This window comes from Schistocerca americana, chromosome X (assembly GCF_021461395.2).
Source record: "Schistocerca americana isolate TAMUIC-IGC-003095 chromosome X, iqSchAmer2.1, whole genome shotgun sequence".
In the NCBI taxonomy this organism is placed as follows: Eukaryota; Metazoa; Arthropoda; class Insecta; order Orthoptera; family Acrididae; genus Schistocerca; species Schistocerca americana.
This window is the reverse complement of record NC_060130.1, coordinates 542,442,490-542,467,896: the sequence shown is the minus strand read 5'-3', so window position 1 is coordinate 542,467,896 and position 25,407 is coordinate 542,442,490. Positions and strand designations below refer to the sequence as shown.

Sequence of the window (25,407 nt, the reverse complement as noted above, 5' to 3'; positions counted from 1 at the left end):
CCTTCTATGTATCATTCTTCTTTTCAACTCAGGTGACAATATGGGGAAATTGCACAATAATAACAATAATAATAATAATAATAATAATAATAATATGATGATGATTAGCTCCAAATTGTTCATGGTGGAGCAGCAATATTCCTAAGTTGTTTAGGGCATACATAGAAGCTTGGGAAATTTTGGGAAATTAGAGGAGAGCACAGGTGGGGGACTTGTGAACATTTTAAAGCAGTACAAGTGGGCTCTCCTCAACATAGCCGTAGATATAAAATGCCCTACCATTTCTGACATCTTGGATTTATTTATACCAATAATTTCCTGCCATTGTAACTGAACTATTTCCACCATGTTGAATTTTTAAACAGCACAAGTGGATATATCCACCATCTTGGAAGAAATATTAAGCGATACATGGTGGAGAGAGAGGGGGGAGGGGAAGGAGAGGGGAGAGGGAAGTTGTTGGTGATATTGAGGGGAAGATGGTAAGGGTAAGCTTGAGGGGGATGTTTGGAGGAGGGGTGATCTTGAGGGGTAGGTGAAGAGGGTAATATTGACGAGAGAGGAGGAGGGAAGGTGTGATTTTGAGGTAGGAGGATGCTGCGGAAGGGGGTGACCTTTTGGGGGGGGAGTGAATAATTGTTGTGTGAGGTAGAAAGCGCCTTCACCCACTGTTCCTTACCTGTTACATTATATGAGCAGGTCATATGAACTCAAATTCTGTGCTGTTTAGTTATATTCTTGTCTGTCTTTGTTTCAGGAGGAATGATGCAGTTTCAGCTTTCCTGGCGATGATGCTCAGCCTGGCAGGAGCCAAGAATGAAACTGATCTGGTTAGTTAAGCTACTTATTCAGTTATCACTGACTATCCCTTAATGTCCTATAAATATGATTTGTTACAATTCAAGCAAATTATTAAAGTTTCTGCGAAATTACTTGACTCCTCTACCTCCAGTCCACATAACCCCAAGAAAATTTGTCATTGTCTTTTGACATGTTTCTGAGGTCTTTCCTGCTACTATGCTTTGATCTAAGTTTATAGTATATTATTATTGCTCATTCAACATTAATGAGGTAGAGCTAAAAAGTGAACATACACCATAAATGTCCATTCAGTGTCAGTTCCTGGTACTTTTCATGTTCAGGAGGAGGACTAGGCTTTGTAAACATAGCCCTGTATATCACAGTATACTAGAATGTGGCTTCTAGATGTTTCTGAAGTAATGCTATCACTTTGGCTTCAATAGCTTCCTGAAGGTACTGGTTACTGCTTTGAGTATCCACAATTCACAGCATTCATGGTCATTGATGATAACCCATGATGATAGCACATAGCATCGCACCAGTATAATGCATTTGATCACATACTGTTAAATGGCAGCAAGCTGTCAATACCCAAGGCTACTCAGGACATATTGGTATGCCCATGTTATATGTTGCCTTAAAAATGCATGCCTTCTCCAGAGCACAGCACATATTATACTCTTTTTGACTGTTTGCTTGTTGTCCATGCACATCACCTATTAAAACCTAGATCACTTGCAACCTGGTCCATCAGTGTCTTCTCTTTTAGAAAGACGAGGTTCTATCAGGGGTCCACTTCATTTTTAATATATATTAATGCTCCTCCACCTGCAGTGTCACAGGAGGCCAGTTTTGCCAAGTTTGCTGGTAATACTTTTACATAAACAAAAAATATATCCAGTTCCCATTTTAAACTCTTAGTTAATATGAAAATATCAACATGTGACTGTCATCAAATTTTGGCATGCCTTATTACCTAGGTCTACAGTTAAGTAATTTTAATAGAACACCAGAAGTCATACCAATAATATCTCCATATGAGGAAATCCAAGAAATACATACTGATCATTTTTGTGGCTCTGAAAAGCCCATAACCTGGAGTGGAAGACCCATGTATCAGGCTTAATGAAACTGCTTATTTAAGCTAGACTTACAGTACCAATATGAATAATTGCTGATAGAAATAACATAAAATGATGAGATTACTTTGTTCTGCATTTTTCCACTCACTAGTAGCTCATGGAATCATTTTTTGAGTATGCACAGATTAAAGAACACAGCTTCAAGATGTTACATTTTCAGAATTCAGAAGCGCAATATAAGAATCACTGTTTTCTTTCCACATCCAGCACATTGTTCCAATAAACACAAGCAAAGATCTTTTCATAGTTTAGGGCAGAGTCATAGAGTTATCAATTTTCTACCAGTGATATGCTTTATTGGTCTGAAGCTTTAATAGTTCATCTGCTTCACCAGTAGTCAAGTATGGCAGATATTTTATCCTTTTCTGGTGATTCCTTCACAGTGTTACTTGTCTTTGTCCAGTAGTAGGCGAAGTTGAGGGTTAACTGGACCTTTCTTTCTTCTTCCCTTGAAATTTTACTTAAGGAATAATTTTCTTTTAAATTTTTATTCATGAATCTTGAGGAAAACATACACAGAAACTACTGATACTTTCATTTTTGCAGTATCTCACACAGATTTCACAGAAATGGAGAAGAACTTGGACACTACTTTTGGACCCATTAACTCCAGTGGCTGGGTTAACTGGACCATATGTCAGGGTTAAAAGGACTGCTCAGTTAAACAAATGAATTACAGGACCATAAACATAAAAATTCATAGCAACAACATTAGTAACAATGCTAAACATACCTTTACAATTATATTAATGAAAACATCATTGAAATAACAAAATTACTGCACAATGAATCCAGTGACATCAAACTAGATTAAAATCATGTTTTCATAGCATACCCTAGCATCTGAAGCAACTAAGGAATCATCATCTTCTGCAGCTTAAAATTTTGTAGTAGAAACAACGCTGTTAAAAAAATTTACTTCCCAGACATCATTGTACATTTTAATGACTTCCGCAGCATAATAGTGAAAACTTGTGGCAGTTTTGCCCTCTACTTTGACTACAGTGAAGTCCCCTTCTTCACTGTTTCACTGTTTTCATCACTAATTGTGTACAAATCATTATTGGAGGAATCAATGTATAGCATAATATCAGCATCTTCAGAGTTGCTGCTGCTCTCTTCCAATATTTGGTGTTTATCAGAAGGCTTCACTTTGTTGAGTGTATGCTTTTTGGCTACTACTTTGATTTTCTGTCTTCTGCTGCTGCAGCTAACAGTTGTATAACTCATGTACTGGTAAGGACAGTTGATTTTCCTTCATTTAAAGCTCTTGTTGTTCTCTTTACACCAATCATCCCCCCGGGGGTAAGTCCATGTTTGGTGCACATGGGGCACCAAGATATTGCAGCCCATTCTCCTCCATGGGCTGCTCCTCCCTCTCCATCCTCACTCCTTCCCCACTGCCCCCTCCATCCCTCCTCTCAGTGTTCTTACTTATGGTGACCTGGCTATCCACCTGGTTTCCTGTATTTCTTGCAGTTTTGTTCCCTTTGCCTTTTCTCTTTCATTTTTTTTTGGTATTTTTAGTCCCCCTTTGGTGTCTCACTACCACTTCCCAATTTTCTGACTGTAGTGTGAGCCATTTTGGGAAGAACTCCCTCCCTAGCATCTATGGTGTGGCTCCCTTTTCCCCCTTCCTTCCCCTCTTCCTTCTCCTCACTGTAGCCCCCCTCCACCCCAGTAGGTCACCAGCACATATAGCCATTTACTGTCGTGTGGCTGTTATGTACCCATCTGGCTGAGCCCTCTGACAACACAGGGATCACACTACTTGATATCTGAGCTGTTGCCTCCCCATGTATGCCCCAGAGTGGTTGCTTGTCATCCTGGAACATCAGAATTCCTGGTAATGGCTACTGTGCCAGATGGCCCTTGCTCTGGCTGGGTGGTACCCATGGTAAAAGCCCCTGATCAGCGTGGGTGCTTTGCTGCTGATACCACAGCAGGTGCTCTGTGCATGAAGTGTATCAAGCTCCAAAAATCTGGCTGTTCTATGGCCATCTCTTTGAGTGGTAACAGATCATTGAATGCTGTAGCCTTCCCTTCACTGGCTACACATTGGGATGAGGGCCAGGCTTGCCAGCTTGGAGTGAAACACTTTCCCTGCTACCTAGTCTGTACTAGGACAGAGAGGGACACATTCACCACCAGCAAGTCATTTTTTTTTAAATATTTAAGACAAGTTTGGCAACATGGAGTCTCTCAGTAAGATGCAGTCAGGTTTCTTGTTGATCAAAGCTGCTTCTGCTGCTCAATCTGCAGCTCTTTGTGGTTGTGGTTGTCTTTGGGACATCCCAGTCACCATTAGTGAAAATGAGTCTACTTTGCTTATTTTCATTCACTTATGTCATATGGTATTATATTTTCGGGTAACTCTTCCCATTCTAAAATGATATTTTTGGCTCAGAAACAGGGGGTTCGGGCAATAAGTGGTGTAAGTTCACGAGCCTCTTGTCGACCCCTGTTCATGAGTCTGGGTATTTTGACATTGGCCTCTCAATATATATATTCTTTAATGTTATTTCTTGTTAACAATAGTAGCTTATTCCCAAGAATAAGTAGCTTTCACTCAGTTAATACTCGGCAGAAACCAAACCTGGGTTTGGATCGGACTTCCTTACCTCTTGAGTAGAAAGTTGTGCAGTATACTGCTGCATCCATTTTCAATAAGCTACCACTTGAATTCAAAAATCTTAGCAGTAACTGGTGTGCTTTCAAATCTAAACTGAAGAGTTTCCTCATAGGTCGCTCCTTCTATTATGTTGAGGAGTTCCTTGAAAGCTTAAGCTGACACTTGTTGTATTGTTGATTGCGTTTAATTCAACTAATTGATAGACTTTTTTCAGGTTCATAAACATTTTATTTTTATCTGTTATTACTTTTATGTTGTAGTTTCATGTACTGACATGTCCCATGACCTTGGAGATTTGCTCCTCAATTTGGTCCTACAGAACTTGACATGTAAATAAATAAATAAATAAGAAATTACACTGCATCAGTCCTTGAATATGGTCCAGGGAGTAATTTTTCATAATGACCTTATCCTTAAAACTAATGAGGAACTCCAGGTCAATCTGAAATGATGGGGTGTTCATTTCGTTTGATGTGTGCAGAAAGGTTGTAAGGACAACTGCATCATTACTGGCACCTTTATTCTGGTTTTCAAGAGAAGATCAATGTTATTGTTATTGGTGTGACGTGAAGCTGTACATCCTGTCACTCATGATGTGCTTTAAGTGCTTGCACTTCGGACATATGTCTTCCAGATGAACAACAGACCCTCAATATGGCGACTGTCCACCCACTTCATGGTGGTGGTGGTTAGCGTTTAACGTCCCGTCGACAACGAGGTCATTAGAGACGGAGCGCAAGCTCGGGTTAGGGAAGGATTGGGAAGGAAATCGGCCGTGCCCTTTCAAAGGAACCATCCCGGCATTTGCCTGAAACAATTTAGGGAAATCACGGAAAACCTAAATCAGGATGGCCGGAGACGGGATTGAACCGTCGCCCTCCCGAATGCGAGTCCAGTGTGAACCCACTTCATGAGAGGAGCCTCTGTGTTCCTTCACCTTGGCATGTTAATTGTCATGTCTTTACTATCCATGCACACCAGATTGCCCAGCTTACAAGAAAGAAAAGTAGATCCAGGTGTGCAAGTCCCTTGATTCGTTATCTTGCACAGAGGCTCGTCAAAAATATGACCAACTTTACCCTGTGTCCATGACTTCTACTTTTGCCTCTGTCACATCCTCTTCCCCTCTTCCTTAGCCTAGCCCATCCCCCTCTTCTCTTCCCTTTGCCTGCAGTTTCCATGCCTTCCCCTCAGGGTGCCACTCTCCCTACCTGGCCAAAGAAATACCTCGCTTCTTTGGTACCCACAGGTGATGGAGCTCCCTCCCAGAGCCCCTTCCCTGGAGGCCTGCTAAGTCAGCTCAGCCACAGGACACTCAGTCCGTGTGCCCCAAGGTCACCCACACACTGTACACACACAAACATGGCCAAAGAAATGCCTCCCTTCTTTGGTACCCACAGGTGATGGAGCTCCCTCCCAGAGCCCCTTCCCTGGAGGCCTGCTAAGTCAACTCAGCCACAGGACACTCAGTCTGTGTGCCCCAAGGTCACCCACACACTGTACACACACACACACACACACACACACACACACACACACACACACACACACACACACACACACACACACACACCGTGCCCCCAGAGGTCTCATCTCCTCCCTTGAAACCTGAGCCTGACCTTTTATTTATGAATGTCACACTGTACTCATTGGTGATGGATGGCGCCTGGCAGCTTTATTGGCTCCATCCTGTACACCTCCTATTTGGATACCCACTCCATGCTTATTCAATGGAACTGTAATAGCTACTAACATCACCTCCCAGAGTTGCTATCCCTTTTTGCATTTTACTTGGCCACTTGTGTCATTCTCCATGAATATCATTTTACTGATGCTCACTCACTGACCCTTTGTAGGTCTTGTGCTATCTGCTGGAATTCAGTCAGGCCTTTGAGGCCTTCTGGTGGTGTCTGCACATTGGTCCATATGGATAATGTTAGTACATGGATCCCACTTCATACCCCATTGGAAGCAGTTGCTGTTCAGGTCCGCTTGGACTCTGCAATCACAGTTTGCAATCTCTACCCCCCTCCAGGGAGGCCACCTACATCTGCTGCCTCACCTGCCCTCCTTCAGCAAGTCCCCTCTCCCTTCCTCCTCCTTGCGGATTTTAATGCCCATCACTTGTTGTGTGGCAGTGTTTTTTCATCTAGCTGGATGCTCCACATTGACCATTTGTTGCAGACCATGACCTGTACCTTCATAATGATGGTCCCTCTACTCATTTTAGTGCCACATATGGGACTTTTGCATCCATTAATCTTTCGCTTTCTTCCCCTCCCCTTCTTCCTTCCTTACACTGGTCACAACACAGTGACCTCTGTGATAGTGACCACTTACCATTGATTCTCTCATTCCCTTCCTGCCTCCCAATGTTTAGGTTACCCTGCTGGGCTTTCCATCATGCTGATTAGCCTCTGTATACCTCCCAGGTCATGTTTCTACCTTTTTTATAAGGTTGTATTGATGAATTCGTTCTTGATCTGACCTATAAGGTAATCCACTCTGCTGGCATTGCCGTTCCCCATTTGACTGGCCCCGTTCACCGTCAGCCAATTCTGTGGTGGAGCATGGCCATTGACACCACTATCAGTGATCATCATCATGCCTCACAACATCTGAAGTGGCACCCATCCTCCACCAGTCTTATTACCTTTAAACACCTTCAAGCCAAAACCCATTATTTAGTCAAACAGAGCAAACAGGTGTGTTGGGAACAGTTGGTCTCCTCTCTAGGTCCTTATGTCCCTTCACCACGAGCGGGCTACACTTCGCAGCCTCCAAGGTTGTCAGTGGCAGTCTTCCATTCAAAGCCTTGCCCTTCCAGGTGGCCTTTGTACATATCTATCAGTTCTCACAAAACACCTCGTGACCCATTTTGCGACAGCATCAGCATCAGCCTCATATCCAGCTGCCTTGCTCCTCTGGGAACAGCAGGCTGAAGTTTCATGCTTATGTTTCACCCCTTGTCAAGCTGAATGCTACAATGCACCTTTTACTGAATGGGAGTTTCTTCTGGCCCTCTCTTCTTCCCATGATTCAGCTCCTGGCCCTGATTCCATCCATAAACAATTGTTTCAACACCTCAATCCTCCTCAACCCCAATATATCCTCCAAGCATTTAACCATATTTCACTCCAAGGCACTTTTCCCCTCTCAATTTAGAGACAATATTGTGGTTCCTGTCCTTAAGCCTGGCAGGGATCTATCACCCCTTAACAGTTACTGCTCAGTCAGCCTGACCAATGTCCCTTGGAAGCTACTAGAACAGATGGTGGCTTGTTGGCTCAATTGGGTCCTTGAATCTCAGGATATTTTATCTCCTTACCAGTGTTGCTTTCTGGAGGAACGGTCTCCAATCCATCATCGGCTTCAGTGGGAAACTGCTGTTTGACAGGTCTTTTCTCAGCATGGCCATCTTGTCACAGATTTCTTCAACCTTCATAAGGCCTATGACACAGCTTGGCGCCATCACATCATCCTTATGCTCCATGAGTGAGGTCTTTGGGGCCCACTCCCAGTTTCTATTTGCCACTTCCTGTTCCACCCGTCGTTCAGTGTGTAGATTAGCACTGTTATCAGCTCTCTGCAGACCCAGGAGAATGGCATTCCATAGGACTCCATGTTAAGTGTCCTTCTTTTTCTCATCACTATTAACAGACTTGTAGCCTCTGGTGGATCATTGGTCACCCCTGCTCTCTATGTGGATGATTTATGTATTTGAGCTAACTCCCACTCAGTGACCCCTGTGGAATAACAGCTTCAGGCTGCCACCTGATGTGCTTCCATTTGGACACTCTTGCACAGTTTTCAGTTATCTCCCCTTAGGTCGACAGTCATGCATTTTGCTTGCCATACTACAGTTCATCTTGATCCACCTCAATGCCTGACTGTGGTCCCCCAGTTCTGTTTCTTGGATCTTCTTTTTAACAACAAGCTTACTTGGTTGCTCCAAAGCCGCCATCTGAAGGTTGGCTGTTTCCATAAACTCTATGATCTTTGTTTCCTTGCCAATACCTCTTGGAGTGCCAACTGGGCATTAGTTCTGTCTCATCTGGACTATGATTGTCAAGTTTATGGATCAGCTATCCCTTCCACACTGCACCTCTTAGACCCCGTTCACTATCGTGGTATGCATTTAGCCTGTCTGGTTGACATGGGGATCCCTTCTCTCCAATTCGACATTCTCAGCTCTTGGTTTCCTATGCCATCACTGCGCTGTTCCACTGCTAACCTCTCCTAACTCAGCTATTTTATTGTTTTCACAGTTTTGGGCTGTCACTGCACCCTTCCCTCCCTCAGGTGGCTTTACCACTTGGGCTGTGCCTCACTTCTCTCTGCAGTGACTTCCATCTCCCCTTCTTGTACTCTTCCCCAAGTTCTCTCCAGACCATTCCCCTTTGTTAGTTCCTTGGTCACAGATTTGGATGGATCTTTTCCAGGGTCCTAAAGCCCCTATCGCTCCATTGGTGTTCTTTTGTTTGTTCTGAATGTTCTTATAGGAGTTTCAGGATGCAATTGTTTTTTACACCTATGGCCATCCCCCTTTGTTAGTTCCTTAACCACATATTTGGATGGATCTTTTCCGGGGTCCAAAAGCCTCAGTCACTCCAATGGTGTTTCATTGCTTGTTCTGAATGTTCTTACAGGTGTTTCAGGATGCCATTGTTTTTTACACCAATGGCCCTAAGCAATCATGTGGGATATGCCATCACGTCTTCCGTTGGTATGGAACACCATCTCTTGCCTGCCACACATGGGATGTTTTCTGCAGAACTGATGGCTATCCACTGGGCCCTCTGCTTCATTAAAAAGCCCTCAATCACTTGAGTTTTTTTATGTATGGACACAATGAGTGTCATTCAGGCTATCAAATATCAAATCCCATTTTTCTCAATTGTGGGCTGACTCTTGGGAGGGTACACCTCTGTCTAATAAACTTTGGGTCGTGAAGAAGACTTCCACCATGTGGCATTCTTCCCTCTGCCTTTCCCAGTGAGAAATCCTCTGCCATCTTTGTATTGGCTGTACTAGGTTGACCTATGGTTTTTTACCCTGCGATGAGCCCCCCCCCCCCCACCCCCCGGTCCCTTTTGTAGGGTTCCCATCATGCTGATTCATATTTTGCATGGACTGCCACCCCCCCCCCCCCCTTTGGTTCTTTGCACTAAATATGCCCTCCCACCTTTCTACCTGTCTTGTCCCAGGCATTAGTGGATGACACTTGCAAATTTAAGTCTGTGCTAGATTTTCTTTGTGAAAGTGGTATGTACTCTCAGGTAAAAATCCTTGAATTTTACACTGGAATTAGAATCTCTCAGTTAGTGTAGGCATTGGTCATGGAGACCTTGATCTCACCTCCCCACTGGCCAGGTTCTCCCCACCTTTTCCCTACATTTCATCTGGCCTATTGTCCTGTTTTATTTCCTCATTTCTTGTGTATTCTTCCTCTGGTGTTGTACCCACTGTATTATGATAATGGTATGGTGTGGGTGTTGGGACGGGCTGTTGGTGGTGTTGGTGCCCCACTGTGTGCAGCATTTCTATGACACCCCAGCGCACCCCATTTCAACCCAACCCCTCCTGTTCTTTCCTCTTCCTGCTCCCTTGACATTCCTTTTCCTTCTTTATTTGCACATTATCCCTTCCCCTTTACTATACTGTGTTCTGTGTTGTTCCTCCCTTGATTTCTGTCATCTTAGGGACTAATGACCTTGCTGTTTGGTCCCCTCCCCCAAATCAACCAACCAACCAACCAACCAACTTACACCAATCATAGAATAGGACCAAACATGTACAGGATGTGTAATTTCTGTTAGCTGTCTTGTCTGAGTCTCAAAATTTCCAGTATTGTCATCTGAAGGTTTGCTTGTATCTTCTGCCAGTGAGTTATCTACTGTTTGTTGCTGAACTGGTAGAGCTCTGTCTGTTACGTATGATGACAAAAAAAAAAAAATCTTGTTGAGTAAATATGTTGAAGTTCAATACCACTGACACTAAAGTCTTTCAAAATGGTGGAGACGGTAAAAGCCAAGGATACACTATCCCTACAAGGCTGTAATGTCTTATATGGTAGTTTTGGGGGCACAGGCAGGTGTTCCTACGAAATTATTCATTATATTCCTTCAAGAGCAACTTTCTGGTGTTAACTGAATCACTCCACGTAACTCCAGCACGCTAGCACCCCAGTTAACTCCACCTTCACTTTGTCAGAAACCTTCAAAATAATGGGAAAATGGCTCCATGCACAGCTTATATTTCATGGAGCATCATAAAGTAATAAACACTAAACTTAAACAAACAAAATTGTCTATTAACACACACACACACACACACACACACACACACACACACACACACACACAAACAAACAAACCTGCATCTGCAGGGCAACAACTTAATGACACCAAAGGATAATTTTACCTCTCGAATTGTTAATTAATGTGATGGTTCAATTAATCCCGCGGTTCAGTTAACCCCAAACTCCCCTAAAGTTATTGAATGTCTTACATATAGTCTGTATGTGTGTATTGTTTTCTTATCCTTTGCTTTGGTTGTTTACTTAAGCCTGCCTTTTCTCTCTGCTGTGCAATAAGATAATGAAGAACCAGAAGCCCTTTGTACACATGCATAGTAACCAGTTACAAAGCAAAAATGAATATTACATATGAACCAATATAACATGGAACAGCCATGTTAATCTATAGAAGTGGGTAAAGTCAACACCAGACTACACCCTCAGGGGCTCAGCATTCACTTACTGGGTATGGATTTGGTGACCTTGGGGTTCCTGAGTTGGGGACTCACCATAAGCTCAGAACATGCTTCAGCAATGACCATGTGGCATGGTGATAGAACATTGTGTGTGACAGGGAATGGGGATCTTGGCTTGAGTGCCCAAATTGTGAGGATGGTAAAAACATCTATAAAAAAAATCCCTCAATCTCAATGTGTGCTGCAAACTGTTCAGATGAACAGCTATTGAGGTGGAACAGTTGTTAGCTGGCAACCTATGGAGAACTTGCTGTATCTCAGTTGTATAAGGCTTACCTAGGCACACAGGGCTCTGTCTAGATGGACTTTTATTTACATAGTTGCTCATGGGACCAAGATAGATCCTTTGAAATTTTCTCTTCCTCCGCCCAGTAGAATGGGTGGGCTGCTAGTAGGTACCAACACTCAATCAAATGAGAGGGCTCATGTAGCCAGTACTTCAGATTCAAGGATGTTTCAAAATTCTAGTATCTATAGTAACAGAATGCATGTTGATAATCAGAGAGCGTTTTTATTAGTTAAAAGGAAAGAGGGAAACTTTGAAAAAGTCTCAACTTTTTACATTCAAAAGGGTTTACAGAAAATTGCAGGTACATTAAAAACTGTTAAGTGGGTGCAGAATGGGATTCTGTTGTCAAAACCTCAAGTTTCCAACAACTGATAAACCTGCAGCAAGCCAAAATCCTTGGGGAATATTCCATTGAGAGTAAGCTCCATGCCACCTTAAACTACAGTAATGGTGTTGTGATGTGCAGGGAGCTGGCAAACATCCCCAATGAAGACCTGAAAGTAGGGTGAGCCCAAGAAGGCATTGTATATGTGCAAAATATAATGAAAAGGGCAGAAGGTGATCTAATCAAATCTGACTTGTTCATCCTCACTTTTAATAGCATGAAACTCCCAGAGCTAACTGTGCAGTCCAATGCTCTAATCCAATGTGCCATTTTAAATACCAGTGATTTGGGTACATCACTCTTAGATGTAAGGGATAAGCCTCTTGTGGGAAATGTGGTAAGGCTGCCCATGAAGGTGTTGAGGTGTTGGAGGTTCATCTCTTCCAAAGGTGTGAATTTTTCAGTGGCTGGGGCTCACCCTGTATGGAGTAGGGACTACTGTGTCTGTTTTGAAGAACTGATCCCCTATGGTGATTCCAAAAAAATTTATACGCCATGCCCCCCCCCCCCCCCTCCCCCCATGTTGGCTGCCTCCTTTGCTTCAGTTGTTAAATAGCCGGTGCAGAAAACCAATGCTGCTATACAAATGGAGGTTGCTAGTGTCAGCACTAGTACTTGTGTTTGTCAGCGCACATGTGCTGCTGCAGTTACTTCGAAACCCATACTTCCTCCCAAAACATCAGACAAAGCCATGGTAGCTGAGAATGTGGAGCTCTCTGCTCCTCCAAAGGTTCAGTCTGGTCCAATGTGCAGGACTGCCACTACCACTGCCACCATTGTGGCTCCGAAGCCTACCCAGGGCAAAAAATCAAAGGTCAAGCATCCACCACTGCTGGAATCAGGAAGTAAACAGTTCAAACAGCTCAACATCATCCTCTCTGATGTCTCTCATGATTATTGTTTAGAGCCAATGGACATTGATGTCAGACTGGGGCAATCATTGTGCCCCAAGACTGAGCCTCCACCCATTATGAGCTCACCTCCCTGGTAGAAAGACAGCGTGAAAATGCAACCCCCCATGGTAGATGGCTCTCATATTACAGTGGAGCATTAATGGGTTCAGGACACATGTGGAGGAACTGAAACTGCTAGCACAGGAACTTCCCCCGTGTCTGTGTTTACAAGAAACACATTTTAAAGCAACTGATGTCCCTGTGCTACTGGTCTATACCCTTCACCAGAAGGATGATCTGACTGGGGACAGAGCTAACAGAGAGGTTCCTGTGTGTGTAAGTAACACACACCTCAGTCCTCTGCCCTCTCCTTGGTTACTGACCTAAAAGCTATAGCCATTGCTGAGAAGATTACTATCTGCTTTCTGTATATACTTCTGCAAGATGCAATAGAATCTGAGTATCTTACAGGCCTTATTGCAGAACTCCACCGCCCATTTCTCCTACTGAGTGATTTCAATGCCCATAATGCATTATGGGGCTAGGTTTGAACTATCCTTGTACCAGGGACAGAGTCTTGGAGAATCTCATGATGTCTCAGGAGCTGTGCATCCTCAACACTGGCAGCCCTACTCATTTCTTGTCTGATAATGGATCATCGTGAGCCATCTCTTCCTCTCTCTTTATGCTCTCCAGCCCTTGCACACTTGACATAGAGGGAAGCAACTGATGACCTTCATTCCAGTGACCACTTCCCACTGTGATTTCCCTAAATCACTCCAGGCAAATGCCGGGATGGTTCCTCTGAAAAGGGCACGGCCGACTTCCTTCCCCATCCTTCCCTAATCCGATGAGACCGATGACCACGCTGTCTGGTCTCCTCCCCCAAACCAACCAACCAACCAACCACTTCCCACTGAGGATCCACCTATTGGATGGAGGATTGCTCGGACAGAAGTCACCAAAATGGATGGTCATCAGGTGTAACTGGACACTATTCAGCCAGCTGGCTGTGTTTGAACATGATGACAGTGCCAAGGAATATGTGGACCACTTCACATGAGTGATCTGTCATGCTGCTGAATTATCCATCCCAAAGTCTTCATGTCACCTTAGGAGGCAACCTGTACCTTGACGGACTGATGAGTGCCATTGAGCAATGTGGGACAGGTGTATGGCTCTTAGATGGTTTAAATGCAGCCCAACAGCAGACAGTCTCACAGCTTTAGAGTTGCAAGAGCGAAGGCTCAGTACATAATTAAGGAGGACAAGAAAAGGTCATGGTAAGTGTTCCTGGGCTCTATCAATCATTACACTTGCTCTACAAAAGTATGGAAAGCCATCCATGGAATTACCAGTAACCACAGTTGTTTACCATTAGCAACAGTGCTCAAACAGGGGTGTCTCCAAACAACACCCAGAGACATTACTTAGATGAAGACAGAACATTTTGGAGTGACTACTGCCCTCAGGGGATCAGCATTCATTTACTGAGTTGGAGACTGGTAAGTGCTGCCAGTCCTCTGTCACATTTTGTGTCACAGGGAACGGAGATCTTGGCCTGACTGCCCAGATCACGAGTATGGCAAAAACCTCTATAAAAAAAAGTCAGTTCCAAGGTGTGCTGTGTGCTGATGAGACACATGGCTGTTGAGGTGGAATAGTCATTAGTGGGCAACCTCTGGGAACTTGCTGCACCTCAGTTCTATAAGGCTTACTGAGGCACTCACACTCTGTGTGAGTGGACTCTTATTTCCCTAGCTGCTCATGGGACAGAGATAGTACCCTTGAAATCTTCATCTTCTCCTCCCAGCATGATGGGTGTACCACCTGGGAGTACCTACTCAAACCAATTCATCCAAAAGAATGAGGAATGCTAGTCCTCCTGACAACCAACTTTTCGTTAGTAACAGGGCTCAATGAGTCATGAAACAGAATATCTTTGTAGCGATCAAGAGGAAGGAGGGTATATCTGAAAAAGTGTCTCTCTTCTATGTCCATAAAGGCTTAGAAGGGCTTGCTGGTACCATAATATTTATCAAGCAGTTGCGAAATGGTTCCTTGCTGGTCGAGACTGACTGTGCAAAGGAAGTCACAGAAATTGGGTGATTATGACATCATTAATTAGTTGCATAATTTCCTTAACTCCAACAAAGGTGTGGTCACCTATTGTGACATTATGGATGTTGACATTGCTGAACTCAAACAAAAATGGGCAATACAAGGGATAGTGAATGTGAAGCAAAGGACATGTAGGAACAATGGAGAAATTGAAAAGACTGCCACCTTCATTGCGACCTTCAGTCCTCTGATGCTGCCTGAACGCTTCATGACAGGTTTCCTCCAACTTAGGGTTAGGCCCTATGTCCTTAACCCTCTGGCAAGCGTGCTCACTTTTGTCACATGAGCAAGTGCGCATTGTAAAATTTACAAAATGGTCATTTGTCAGTAAAAAAATTTGCCTTAAACAAACTATTATATTTACTGAAGAAAGCAGTTCATATTCACTATCTTCAACATTTATAACAAAAAAGTTTGCTCTTTTAGTTCTTTAAATAACAATTTAACCAGTTTTTCTGCCATATGTTCACTTTCATAACACTTTTCACAGACAATAAAAGTAGGCAAAGCGAAGTTGAAGAATCTCAAGGGTGCTGATTGAGAAAATGTCACTGCATTCATTCGTTGCAAGAGATCTTGAATATGAGAGTTTCATATAAGCTTTCCGTCAACCCTCACCGATAAAACTCTGGTCTCTTCCACTTCAATAATTGAGCCACCATTGCTTGATATTAGGATGTCCGAGTAAACAGAATTGTGTCGAAGAAACCACATGCACTGTGTTATATGGAACTGGAAATTGCTTCTTTCCAGAACTTGATTTTCTATGTTATTTTCTACCTGATGTTTATCTGCAAGAACTGAGCTAATACGAATATTTTACTAAAAGTATTACAAAAGTGATCATAACTTCTATATTAAGTGATGTACTACTGGTATTGTTCTTCCTCTATACAGTTTCTATATGGCAGCCTCCATTGTTCACAATGTATTTGCGTTTATTGGTCAATCTGCCAATCCAATTTTCATTAAAAAAAAACCTCATGTGTATTGTTGGTTGGTTTGGGGAAGAAGACCAGACAGCGTGGTCATCGGTCTCATCGGATTAGGGAGGGATTGGGAAGGAAGTCGGCCGTGCCCTTTCAGAGGAACCATCCCGGCATTTGCCTGGAGTGATTTAGGGAAATCACGGAAAACCTAAATCAGGATGGCCGGACGCGGGATTGAACCGTCGTCCTCCCGAATGCGAGTCCAGTGTCTAACCACTGCGCCACCCCGCTCGGTATGTGTATTGTATCTATTACATTGCAGCCCTTTCATCTTTTCTGTGTCATCAAGCAGTTTTCCCTCGAGGTAGTTCTCAACTGGCCCAAAAAATAGATGTCTGAAGGAGTTGTATCCGGAGTATATGAAGGATGGGAACCACAGGCTAGTCCGAGTTTAGATTTGTCACGCTTTGTTATAGTTAACACATCCTTGTGCGTTTTTCCTCTTACTGGATTCTCTAAAATGTATGTATATTTTGGCATACCGCTGATTATTTTTGGTGCAGATGTGTTGCAGAAAATCAAGAAGAGTGATGCTTATATGACCCCAAAAAGAGTCTTCATAACATTCTGTGCTGATCACTAGTCCTACTCTTCCTGTACCTTAAAGAAAAGGAATAACGCACTCTCATGGGGTGAAACTTCGTTTCTAGGTCATAGGGATTAGCTCCAGGGTCACCAGCTGTCACAAAATCGGTTAGAAATGTTTTTATTGGTTTATAACGCGTGAAACATTGAATGTGGGAAAACCGGAACAGAAGAGAATTGTAGCATTTGAGATGTGGTGCTGCAGATGAATGCTGAAAATTAGGTGGACTGGTAAAGTAATGAATGAGGAGGTTCTGCGCAGAATAGCAGATGAAAGGAATATGTGGAACACACTGACAAGGAGAAGGGACACGATGATAGGACATGTATTGAGGCATAGGGGAATGACTTGCATGGTAGTAGATGGAGCTGTAGAGGGCAAAAACTGTAGAAGAAGACAGAGATTGGAATACATCCAGCATATAATTGAGGATGTAGGTTGCAAGTGCTACTCTGAGATGAAGAGACTGGTGTAGGAGAGGAATTTGTGGTGGGCCACATCAAACCAGTCAGGAGACTGATGACGCAAAAAAAAGGAGTGTAAAACAGATCAGAGCAAACTCTCATCCTTCCTCCCCTCAAATTGGGAGTCAACAGCCCATTTCTATCACATTCTGATAAGGTTTTCACCATCTTCAACATGCACACTTTAACTGTGTGTTAAGATCACGGTTTGTGGGACATCCATCCGCTCTCACATGGCACTGTTTGTCTTAAAAGTTGGCTTCCCCTCCTATAATTCTTTTTCATCCCCATGTGTACATAGTTCTTGTGGATGATGTTATCTCTGCACTCATGTTCTGTAGTCTTCTGTGGATGTCGATCTAGCTGCAGCTCTTATTTGTCAATGGCTCTATGATGTAATGTAACATCTACTAGAAATCCATATTTCACCTGTAAGTAAACAGAAAACAGAAACATCTGCAGCCTATAGAGGGAGAATCACCCTATCTGTGCAATCTGAACTAACTAGATCAGTTAATAAAGAAGTTATTATCACTTCTGCATTTTCATCAGTTCAACCATTGCATCATCTGCAAGCAAAACTGTTTTAAAGTTATCCACTACAGTTAATATCAAATCATTAACGTACACTGTTGGCCATAATAACCGCGACATCAGGTAGAATACCATATAACAAAAATTTTCTCATTGTGCATATACAGCATAGCAGAAAGGTTACGTGGCTGAACTTGTAGCTGATTTGAGGATATAAATGGTGCGAAATTTGCACCTGGCAGCAACAATGTCTTTATCTAGTTGGGTATCGATTCGATCTGAGCTTGGATGGCAGATATGGGTTTGTTATTGAATTGGTGTTTCAGATACATGCCAGAGCTCATTAGTCGTAGTGGTTGGTGAGTGGTGGCACGCCAAAACTCTTGGCAATGCATGACCTGAGAATTAGAAGTGTAGCGGCTGACACACACACACACACACACACACACACACACACACACACACACACACACACACACTCTCTCTCTCTCTCTCTCTCTCTCTCTCTCTCTCTCTCTCTCTCTCTCTCTCTCTCTCATGCACACACGTGTGCACTTCCATCAAGACACTGTAACCAGAACTGTGACTCATTTGAAGAAGTGTCGTGGTGCCACTCCTACACTCAGTGTAGTTGTTGGTTCCATCTCTGCTGCCACGTCAAAGAAGTTGAAACTATGATCGTCATGCTGGCAGTCCGTAGTGCCCCAGACATCATCACACTGTCTGTTTGAAAACTTGTTTTGTTCCAAACAAGCCCATTTCTTGACTCAAGGTACATAACATTGCTGTAGTACCCTGACTGGCTGAGCGAACAATGTCTGTCCTCTCCAATGCTGGTCACATGTGGTCATTGATATCTTGTATGGTGTTGAGTGCGGCCCTCCTGACTCCATAGATTCCGTATATGGACGATGGACATGGTATTTGAATCAACGCGGACAGCAATATCACGATGTCTCGATAGGCAGTGATTCTGCTGCTGTTAGTTCTAACACTGCTAGATGTTTCTCCATCTTACATGAAGTACAATTCCAATCACATCATCAACTTTCAAATGTGATGATTTCTGAATGTGAAACCCACAGCATAATCTTTCTTTATACCCTGAGGTGACAAGAGTCAATGCACACATACAGATGGCGGTAGTATCGCATACACAAGGTGTAAAGGGCCAGTGTCATTTATATACAGGTGAGTCACATGAAAATGTTTCCGACGTGATTATGGCCGCACGACGGGAATTAACAGACTTTGAACGCCGAATGGTAGTTGGAGCTAGACGCACGAGACGGCCCATTTCGAATATCGTTAGGGAGTTCAGTATTCCGAGGCCCAAGTTGTCAACAAGGCACTGTGCAAGCTTGTGGTGGCTCCATAATGGTGTGGGTTGTGTTTACATGTACTGCACTTGGTCCTCTGGTCCAACCTAACCGACCATTCGGCTGCTTGCAGACCATTTTCAGCCATTCATGGACTTCACGTTTCCAAAAAGTGACGAAATTTTTATGGATGACAATGCACCATGTCTGTGGGCCACTGTTATGCACAAAATTCTGCACCGGCAACATTTCCGTAATTATGGACTGGTATAGAGGCAGCATGGTTGAACATTTGTGCAGGTGACTTCCAACTGCTTTATGCCATGACTCTTGTCACCTCACTGTACAAAGTAGGTGGTGTTACTCCTACCTATTTTGTGTGGTCGCACTGAAATGCAGATCATTTTTCTTATCCAGTCATGTAGCATACTTCATGCCAGATTGTACCAACTTGATGTTTGTTGCATACGACATTCACGGTGCTGCAATTTTAATGGCCAGCAGTGAACATCAGGGGGAGAAGTGGCCCAAATAAGAAACCTTGTAGAACACACCATGCTCCAGTAACCCAGTCAGATGATAATTTATTTTCTGATACTTGACACTGTAAGGCAACTTCCTTCTTACCACTGCTCTGACAATATATAAAATACGTTATGCTATTATTTAATTTTTTTTGCACATTGTTTCAGGCCCTGTCGCTGGCAAGAAACTACCCAAATGATACAGTAGTTACTGATACACTCGAGGAGCTGGAAGCGGACCAAGAATGGATCACAAAGTATGCTCGAACCATATTCCAGTGGCTGCAGGACAGAAGAGGCAGGGAACCGAAGCGTTCCAGTAACACTCGCCGCCGTGGATCCAGGCGCAGGCTGCAGAGCTCCAGACAGAAAGCTGTGACTGGCAGACCGAGGGTCCCCAGAATGGTTGCCACAGGTGACGAATCTTTGGACGGTGACTGGGAGCAGAATGAGTTAACAGCAGCTGGGGCTTCTTCAGAGAAACAATGCAACTTCATCACAGGTTGTGGAGACATGGGAGGAACAGAATTGGGAGAAGGATCTGTACCAGAGGGAGAGCTCAATCTCTCCAACCCACTACTTGTAAGAGAGACTGAGGCAAACAGGGGAACACTGTCACTGAATAGTTTGGACAATACAGAGTCAGAAACTGGAGATCCATGTGTTACACTTACAAGAGACTGTAGTCATGAGAAGGTTACAACAAAGCGTGGGAACAGCCTACGCAGGAGGATCCGCAGGCAGATGCCGGCTCCCAGAAAGCTTCTATCTCTACAAAGCTTCTTAGCAAGTACTAGCACCTATAGTGGGGAAACTCCCTCGCCCACAGCTGTATCTGTTGCCTGATATGTTGACTGTTGGTGCAACACCAAGTCCATAGCCTTTTAGACGCATGTACTGTGTGATGAGATTCTCTCTCTCTTTGTGTGTGTGTGTGTGTGTGTGTGTGTGTGTGTGTGTGTGTGTGTGTGTGTGTTTGCATTTGTGTTTGTGTTTGCCTGCTCCATGTATGACACTTACCTTTTTGGTGAAAATAGTTTCTTTGTTTTGTTGTACCAGATTCGACAGGTACTGGAGACGTTGAACAGTGATATGTTTTCATCCTTGAATAAATATTGTCTTATTATCCATGCAATGTAGGGAGAGATGGTACACATTATTAACATGTGAGCATTGAAAGAAGAGCTGATCTTTTGAGCCAATCAGAAGTTCTTAGATAGTAGAGTCTGATGGTACTTTCCTGTTACAAGATGCACAGTATGTTAGGTATGATAATTATGACTGTGAAGAAGCGGCACCACACACATCTAAGCTTTTAAAGTGGTTCTTTTCTTATAACACCGTGTAAGAACTGAAGTCTGGACTGTTTGATGACTGCAGTATTCCACATAGAAAACTGCAAAATTACCAACTGTAAGGAACTTTTATGGTGTAAGGTCATTGCATTTATTCTCATCTTAAAAAACTGATAAAACCTGTGCATCTCATTTCCATTTAAAGCATCTAGAAACATTATGATAACAAAATAAAAAGATATAGAATTTATAGTAACTGATGGAAACACCACTTACTGCTTTACCAATGTACAAACTACTTGTGAAGACTATGGTATTTTTCTAACTTTTAGGCTTCGTATTTTACATATTAGGAAAAATACATAGTATAGTAAAATAACATGAGATTATCATAAATGCAGCTTTTATATTTCAGATTTTTGAGTCTGAAAATTTACTTTTTTTAAAATTTGTTAGCTTCTGTAAGAAGAAGAAGAGGTATAATAAATGGAACTAGAATGTTCTTATTTTAGAAATTTGTATTATTTTGTAATAACATGTTTACAAATGTACAAAATTCTCTTATGGCACTCCTTCCCTTTAAGCAACATGTAACAGGCAACTACAACTTCCAGGCTTAATCATGAGACTCGTCACATTCCCAAACATTTCTCCTATTGAAAATGGTAGTTACAGAAGTAAACTGTATATACAACAGATACCGACAGAGATCACATTCCATTATTTCATTTTTAGTACTGAAATCCACATTGCACATACGTTATTTTGTACACTAACAAAAACTTTTGTAATGGAAAATAATTTTATTCAGTCAGAGTACATGATAATCTAGACATTGCTAACAATTAGAAAGTAAATGAACACCGTGAGCACAATAGGACAAATGTATAAAACAGGTTTTGTCTTAGTAAAACCTGCAACCAAGAAACTAGCAATAAACAGAACATGAATTATTACAGGTAGAGAGTTCAATGGAAGTTAAAGAAAAAGAAGAAGAAGAAGACATACCATACGAAACAGTGTGATGAAACAGAGCCCAATCACAGATACAGTGCCCTCAACACTGACAGTAAGCATATAGATGGTGCTGTTAGCAAGTGGTGTTTGTTGCTTACATCAAGAAAATGAGCTATCTGCTTTATGAGATTGCATTGAGGCACGCATTCATGAAACCAGGTACATGCCGCTGAAGAGTTCACTGTTGAAAATCTAGAGTACGCGATGGAGCTGATATTTACAGCAGCTCTATTAAAGACAAAAATACTCTGTATAGTTGAAATTTGCATGGTGTGTCACAGCCTCCAAGATGGATTTATGCTGAGGTGACAAAAAGTCATGGCATAGCGATATACACATATACAAATGGTGGTAATGTTGCGCACGCAAGATATAAAGGGGCAGTGCATTGGCATAGCTGTCATTTGTACTCAGGTGATTCATGTGAAAAGGTTCCCGACGTGATTATCGCCGCACAATGGGAGTTAACAGACTTTGAACATGGAACGGTAGTTGGAGCTAGACGTATGGGACATTCCATTTTGGAAATCAATATTCTGCGAACCACAAAGTCAATAGTAGGCCGAGAATACCAAATTTCAGGTATGACTTCTAACCAAGGACAAAGCAGTGGTCAATATCTTTCACTTAACAACGAAGAGCAGCAGTGTTTGCATAGAATTGTCACTGCTAACAGACAAGCAACACTGTGTGAAATCAATGTGGGACATGCAATGAACATATCCATTAGGACAGTGCAGCGAAATTTGGTGTTACTGGGCTATGGCAGCACACGACCAACACGAGTGTCTTTGCTAACAACACGACGTCATCTGCATTGTCTCTCCTGGGCTCGTGGCCATATCAAGTGGACCCTAGATCACTGCAAAACCGTGGCTCGGTCAGATGAGTCCCAATTTCAGTTGGTAAGAGCTGATGGTAGGGTTAGCGTGTGCTGCTAAACCGCATGAAGCCATGGACCCAAGCTGTCAAGAAGGCACTGTGCAAGCTGGTGGTGGCTTCATAATGGTGTGGGCTGTGTTTACATGGAATGGACTGGGTCCTCTGATCCAACTGGACCGATCATTGACTGGAAATGATTGTGTCTGCCTGCCTGGAGATCATTTGCAGCCATTCATAGACTTGAATTATGGATGACAACGCATCATGTCACTGGACTACAATTGTTCACGATTGGTTTGAAAAACATTTTGGAAAATTCGTGCGACTGATTTGGCCCCCCAGATTGCCCAATATGAATCCCATCGAACATTTATGGGATGTAGTCTAGAGGTCACTTCACCCACAAAATCTTGCACGGGCAACACTTTCGCAATTATGGATGGCTGTAGAGGAAGCATGGTTCAATCTTTCTGCATGGGACTTGCAACAACTTGTTGAGTGCATGCCACGTTGAGTTTCTGCACTATGCTGGGCAGGAGGAGGTCCAACATGATATTAGAAGATATCGCATGACTTTTGTCACCTCAGTGTATTGTGGATACATGTGATGTGTCTTCCTTGCCAGGTGCTGTGATATTATCCTGTAGATGGTTATTCTCAAATTACCAGTTTGACATAAGATGAAGAGATTCAGAAAAATGCATGAAGTTGTTAGTGGTGGTTGGACAACACATGTGACCCCTGACTTTTGATAATGTGGTAGTCTCATCTATGCCATTGTCTGGGCAGGAGCATACAGAAGTACACACTTCTTAAAATTAAAAGAATAGTTAGCAATAACCATGGGTAGATATGTACCTAGATACTAGTGTTATAATACTAGATTATATAATATTATAATATAAGGGGCAATCAAAATGTTTCCATCTGAGGCCATTACCACAACATTTATGCAATGTAGCATGACTCTGATGTGGATATATAAGCAATTATGTAGGCAAGTGATTAGTGTGGCATTTGTGTTTTTGTGGTGTGCGTGTGGTAAATGTGGAAACATGAACTATTGTGACGTTATTGTTAAATGCGTCCATACAGGACCAACATGCTGTTATTCTTTTCTTGGCTGCTCAAGGGTAAACACCGGTAGACACATCCATTGGAGAATGTTGTGTGGGGCAGCATGTATGTCGAAAAAAGTGACAACGGGCTCTGCTGCTTCATGATAATGCATGTACCCATATCACAAATGTAGTAATGCAGAAGTTACGCCAACTCAGGTGGGAGACACTCAAGCACCCACCCTATAGTTGTGATCTCCCCCCTCCTCCCATGCAATTATCACACCTTCAACTGTTCAACTGTGGGTGAAATCTTATGGGACTTTACTGCTAAGGTCATCAGTCCCTAAGCTTACACACTACTTAACCTAAATTATCCTAAGGACAAACACACACACCCATGCCCAAGGGAGGACTCGAACCTCCACCGGGACCAGCCGCACAGTCCATCACACCTTCAGTCCCTTAAAAAAGGCCTTGGAGGCTTGATGGTTCCTGTTGAATGAGGAACTGCAGTACGTATTGATGGAAACTTTAACTGAGATTCTCAAACATTTAAGTTCAGCTACTACTGCTCTTTGTACAGCTGCTAATCCTGGAAAAAAATAAATTAAACTTCAACACATTTTGCATGTTTCCATTTAATAATATCTTAGGGAATAATTTTCAGGGGCAACTCTCCACCTAGAAAGTACTGACTGCACAAAAGGGTAGTAAGGGTAATATTTGATGTTCACTTACAGATGTCATGTAGGTACCTCTTCAAAGAGCTAGGCATTTTAAATGCACCGTCACAGTACCCACGTTCACTAACGAAATTCATCATAAAGAACCCATCGCAATCTGAGAAGAACATTGAAGGCCATACCCACAACACTAAAGGGAAAAATGACCCTTAATACCCATTATTAAAGCTTTCAGTGGCTCAGAAAGGAGCCCAATATGAAACTAAAAATACCTTTGATCATTTGCCCAATAACACAAAATGTCTCACAGGTAGCAAAGAAAATTTTAAGTCTAACTTAAAATAATTTCTTCTGGGGAGCTCCTTCTATTCCATGCACAAATCTCTGTTTAAAAATTGGTAGGCTGAAGAAAAAACCCTTGCTTGTAAGTCTAGTTGCATGAGTAGGACTAAAAGAATAATTTATTCATTAATGTTAGCAATAATAATGTATAAATATCCATGAACTGACTCATTCCACATCAACAATTAAGGAATTGTTCAAATAATCTATGGAAAATGTAACTAAGTAACCAACCTAGCAGTTCATGATAGGAAAGTCCCTCCATGGTAAATTTCTAAGGAGATGACTGCTGTACACTGTCCAGCCAGAACATTATGACCACCGATCTACGATCAATATAAACTCGTCCAGGCGATAGCAGCATCACCTGGTGAGGAATGACTGCTAGACACATGCAGTGTGCATGTAGTTCACGAGCGTGCTGTCTGTGTGTTCAATGGGGCAAGGCGCGTGACCTATCTGAGTTTGACCAAGGGCAGATTGTGATGGCCTGGAGGTTCAGCATGAGCATTTCGGAAACTGCACAACTCCTTGGGTGCTTGAGGAGAGACGTGATGAGTGTCTTCAACACGTAGCGAAATCACAGTGAAATCTCATCTATAAGTCGTGAGCTTGGGTATCCACGCCCAGAAATGTATGACTTCATAGGCAGAGCAGACTGGTAAAATAGGACA

General features: G+C 42.7%; 1 protein-coding gene across 1 annotated transcript in view; it reads left to right on the top strand.

Moving 5' to 3' along the window:
• The window catches only part of LOC124555252 (aminopeptidase M1-C-like), a 476,812-nt gene extending 455,549 nt beyond the window's left edge, over positions 1 to 21,263 (top strand). The window contains exons 14-15 of the mRNA XM_047129117.1: positions 758 to 830; positions 19,622 to 21,263. Coding sequence (XP_046985073.1) covers positions 758 to 830; positions 19,622 to 20,299 — 751 coding nt within the window. The 3' untranslated portion in view covers positions 20,300 to 21,263. The remainder of the gene's footprint in view (positions 1 to 757; positions 831 to 19,621) is intronic.
• The last annotated feature ends 4,144 nt before the right edge of the window (positions 21,264 to 25,407 follow it).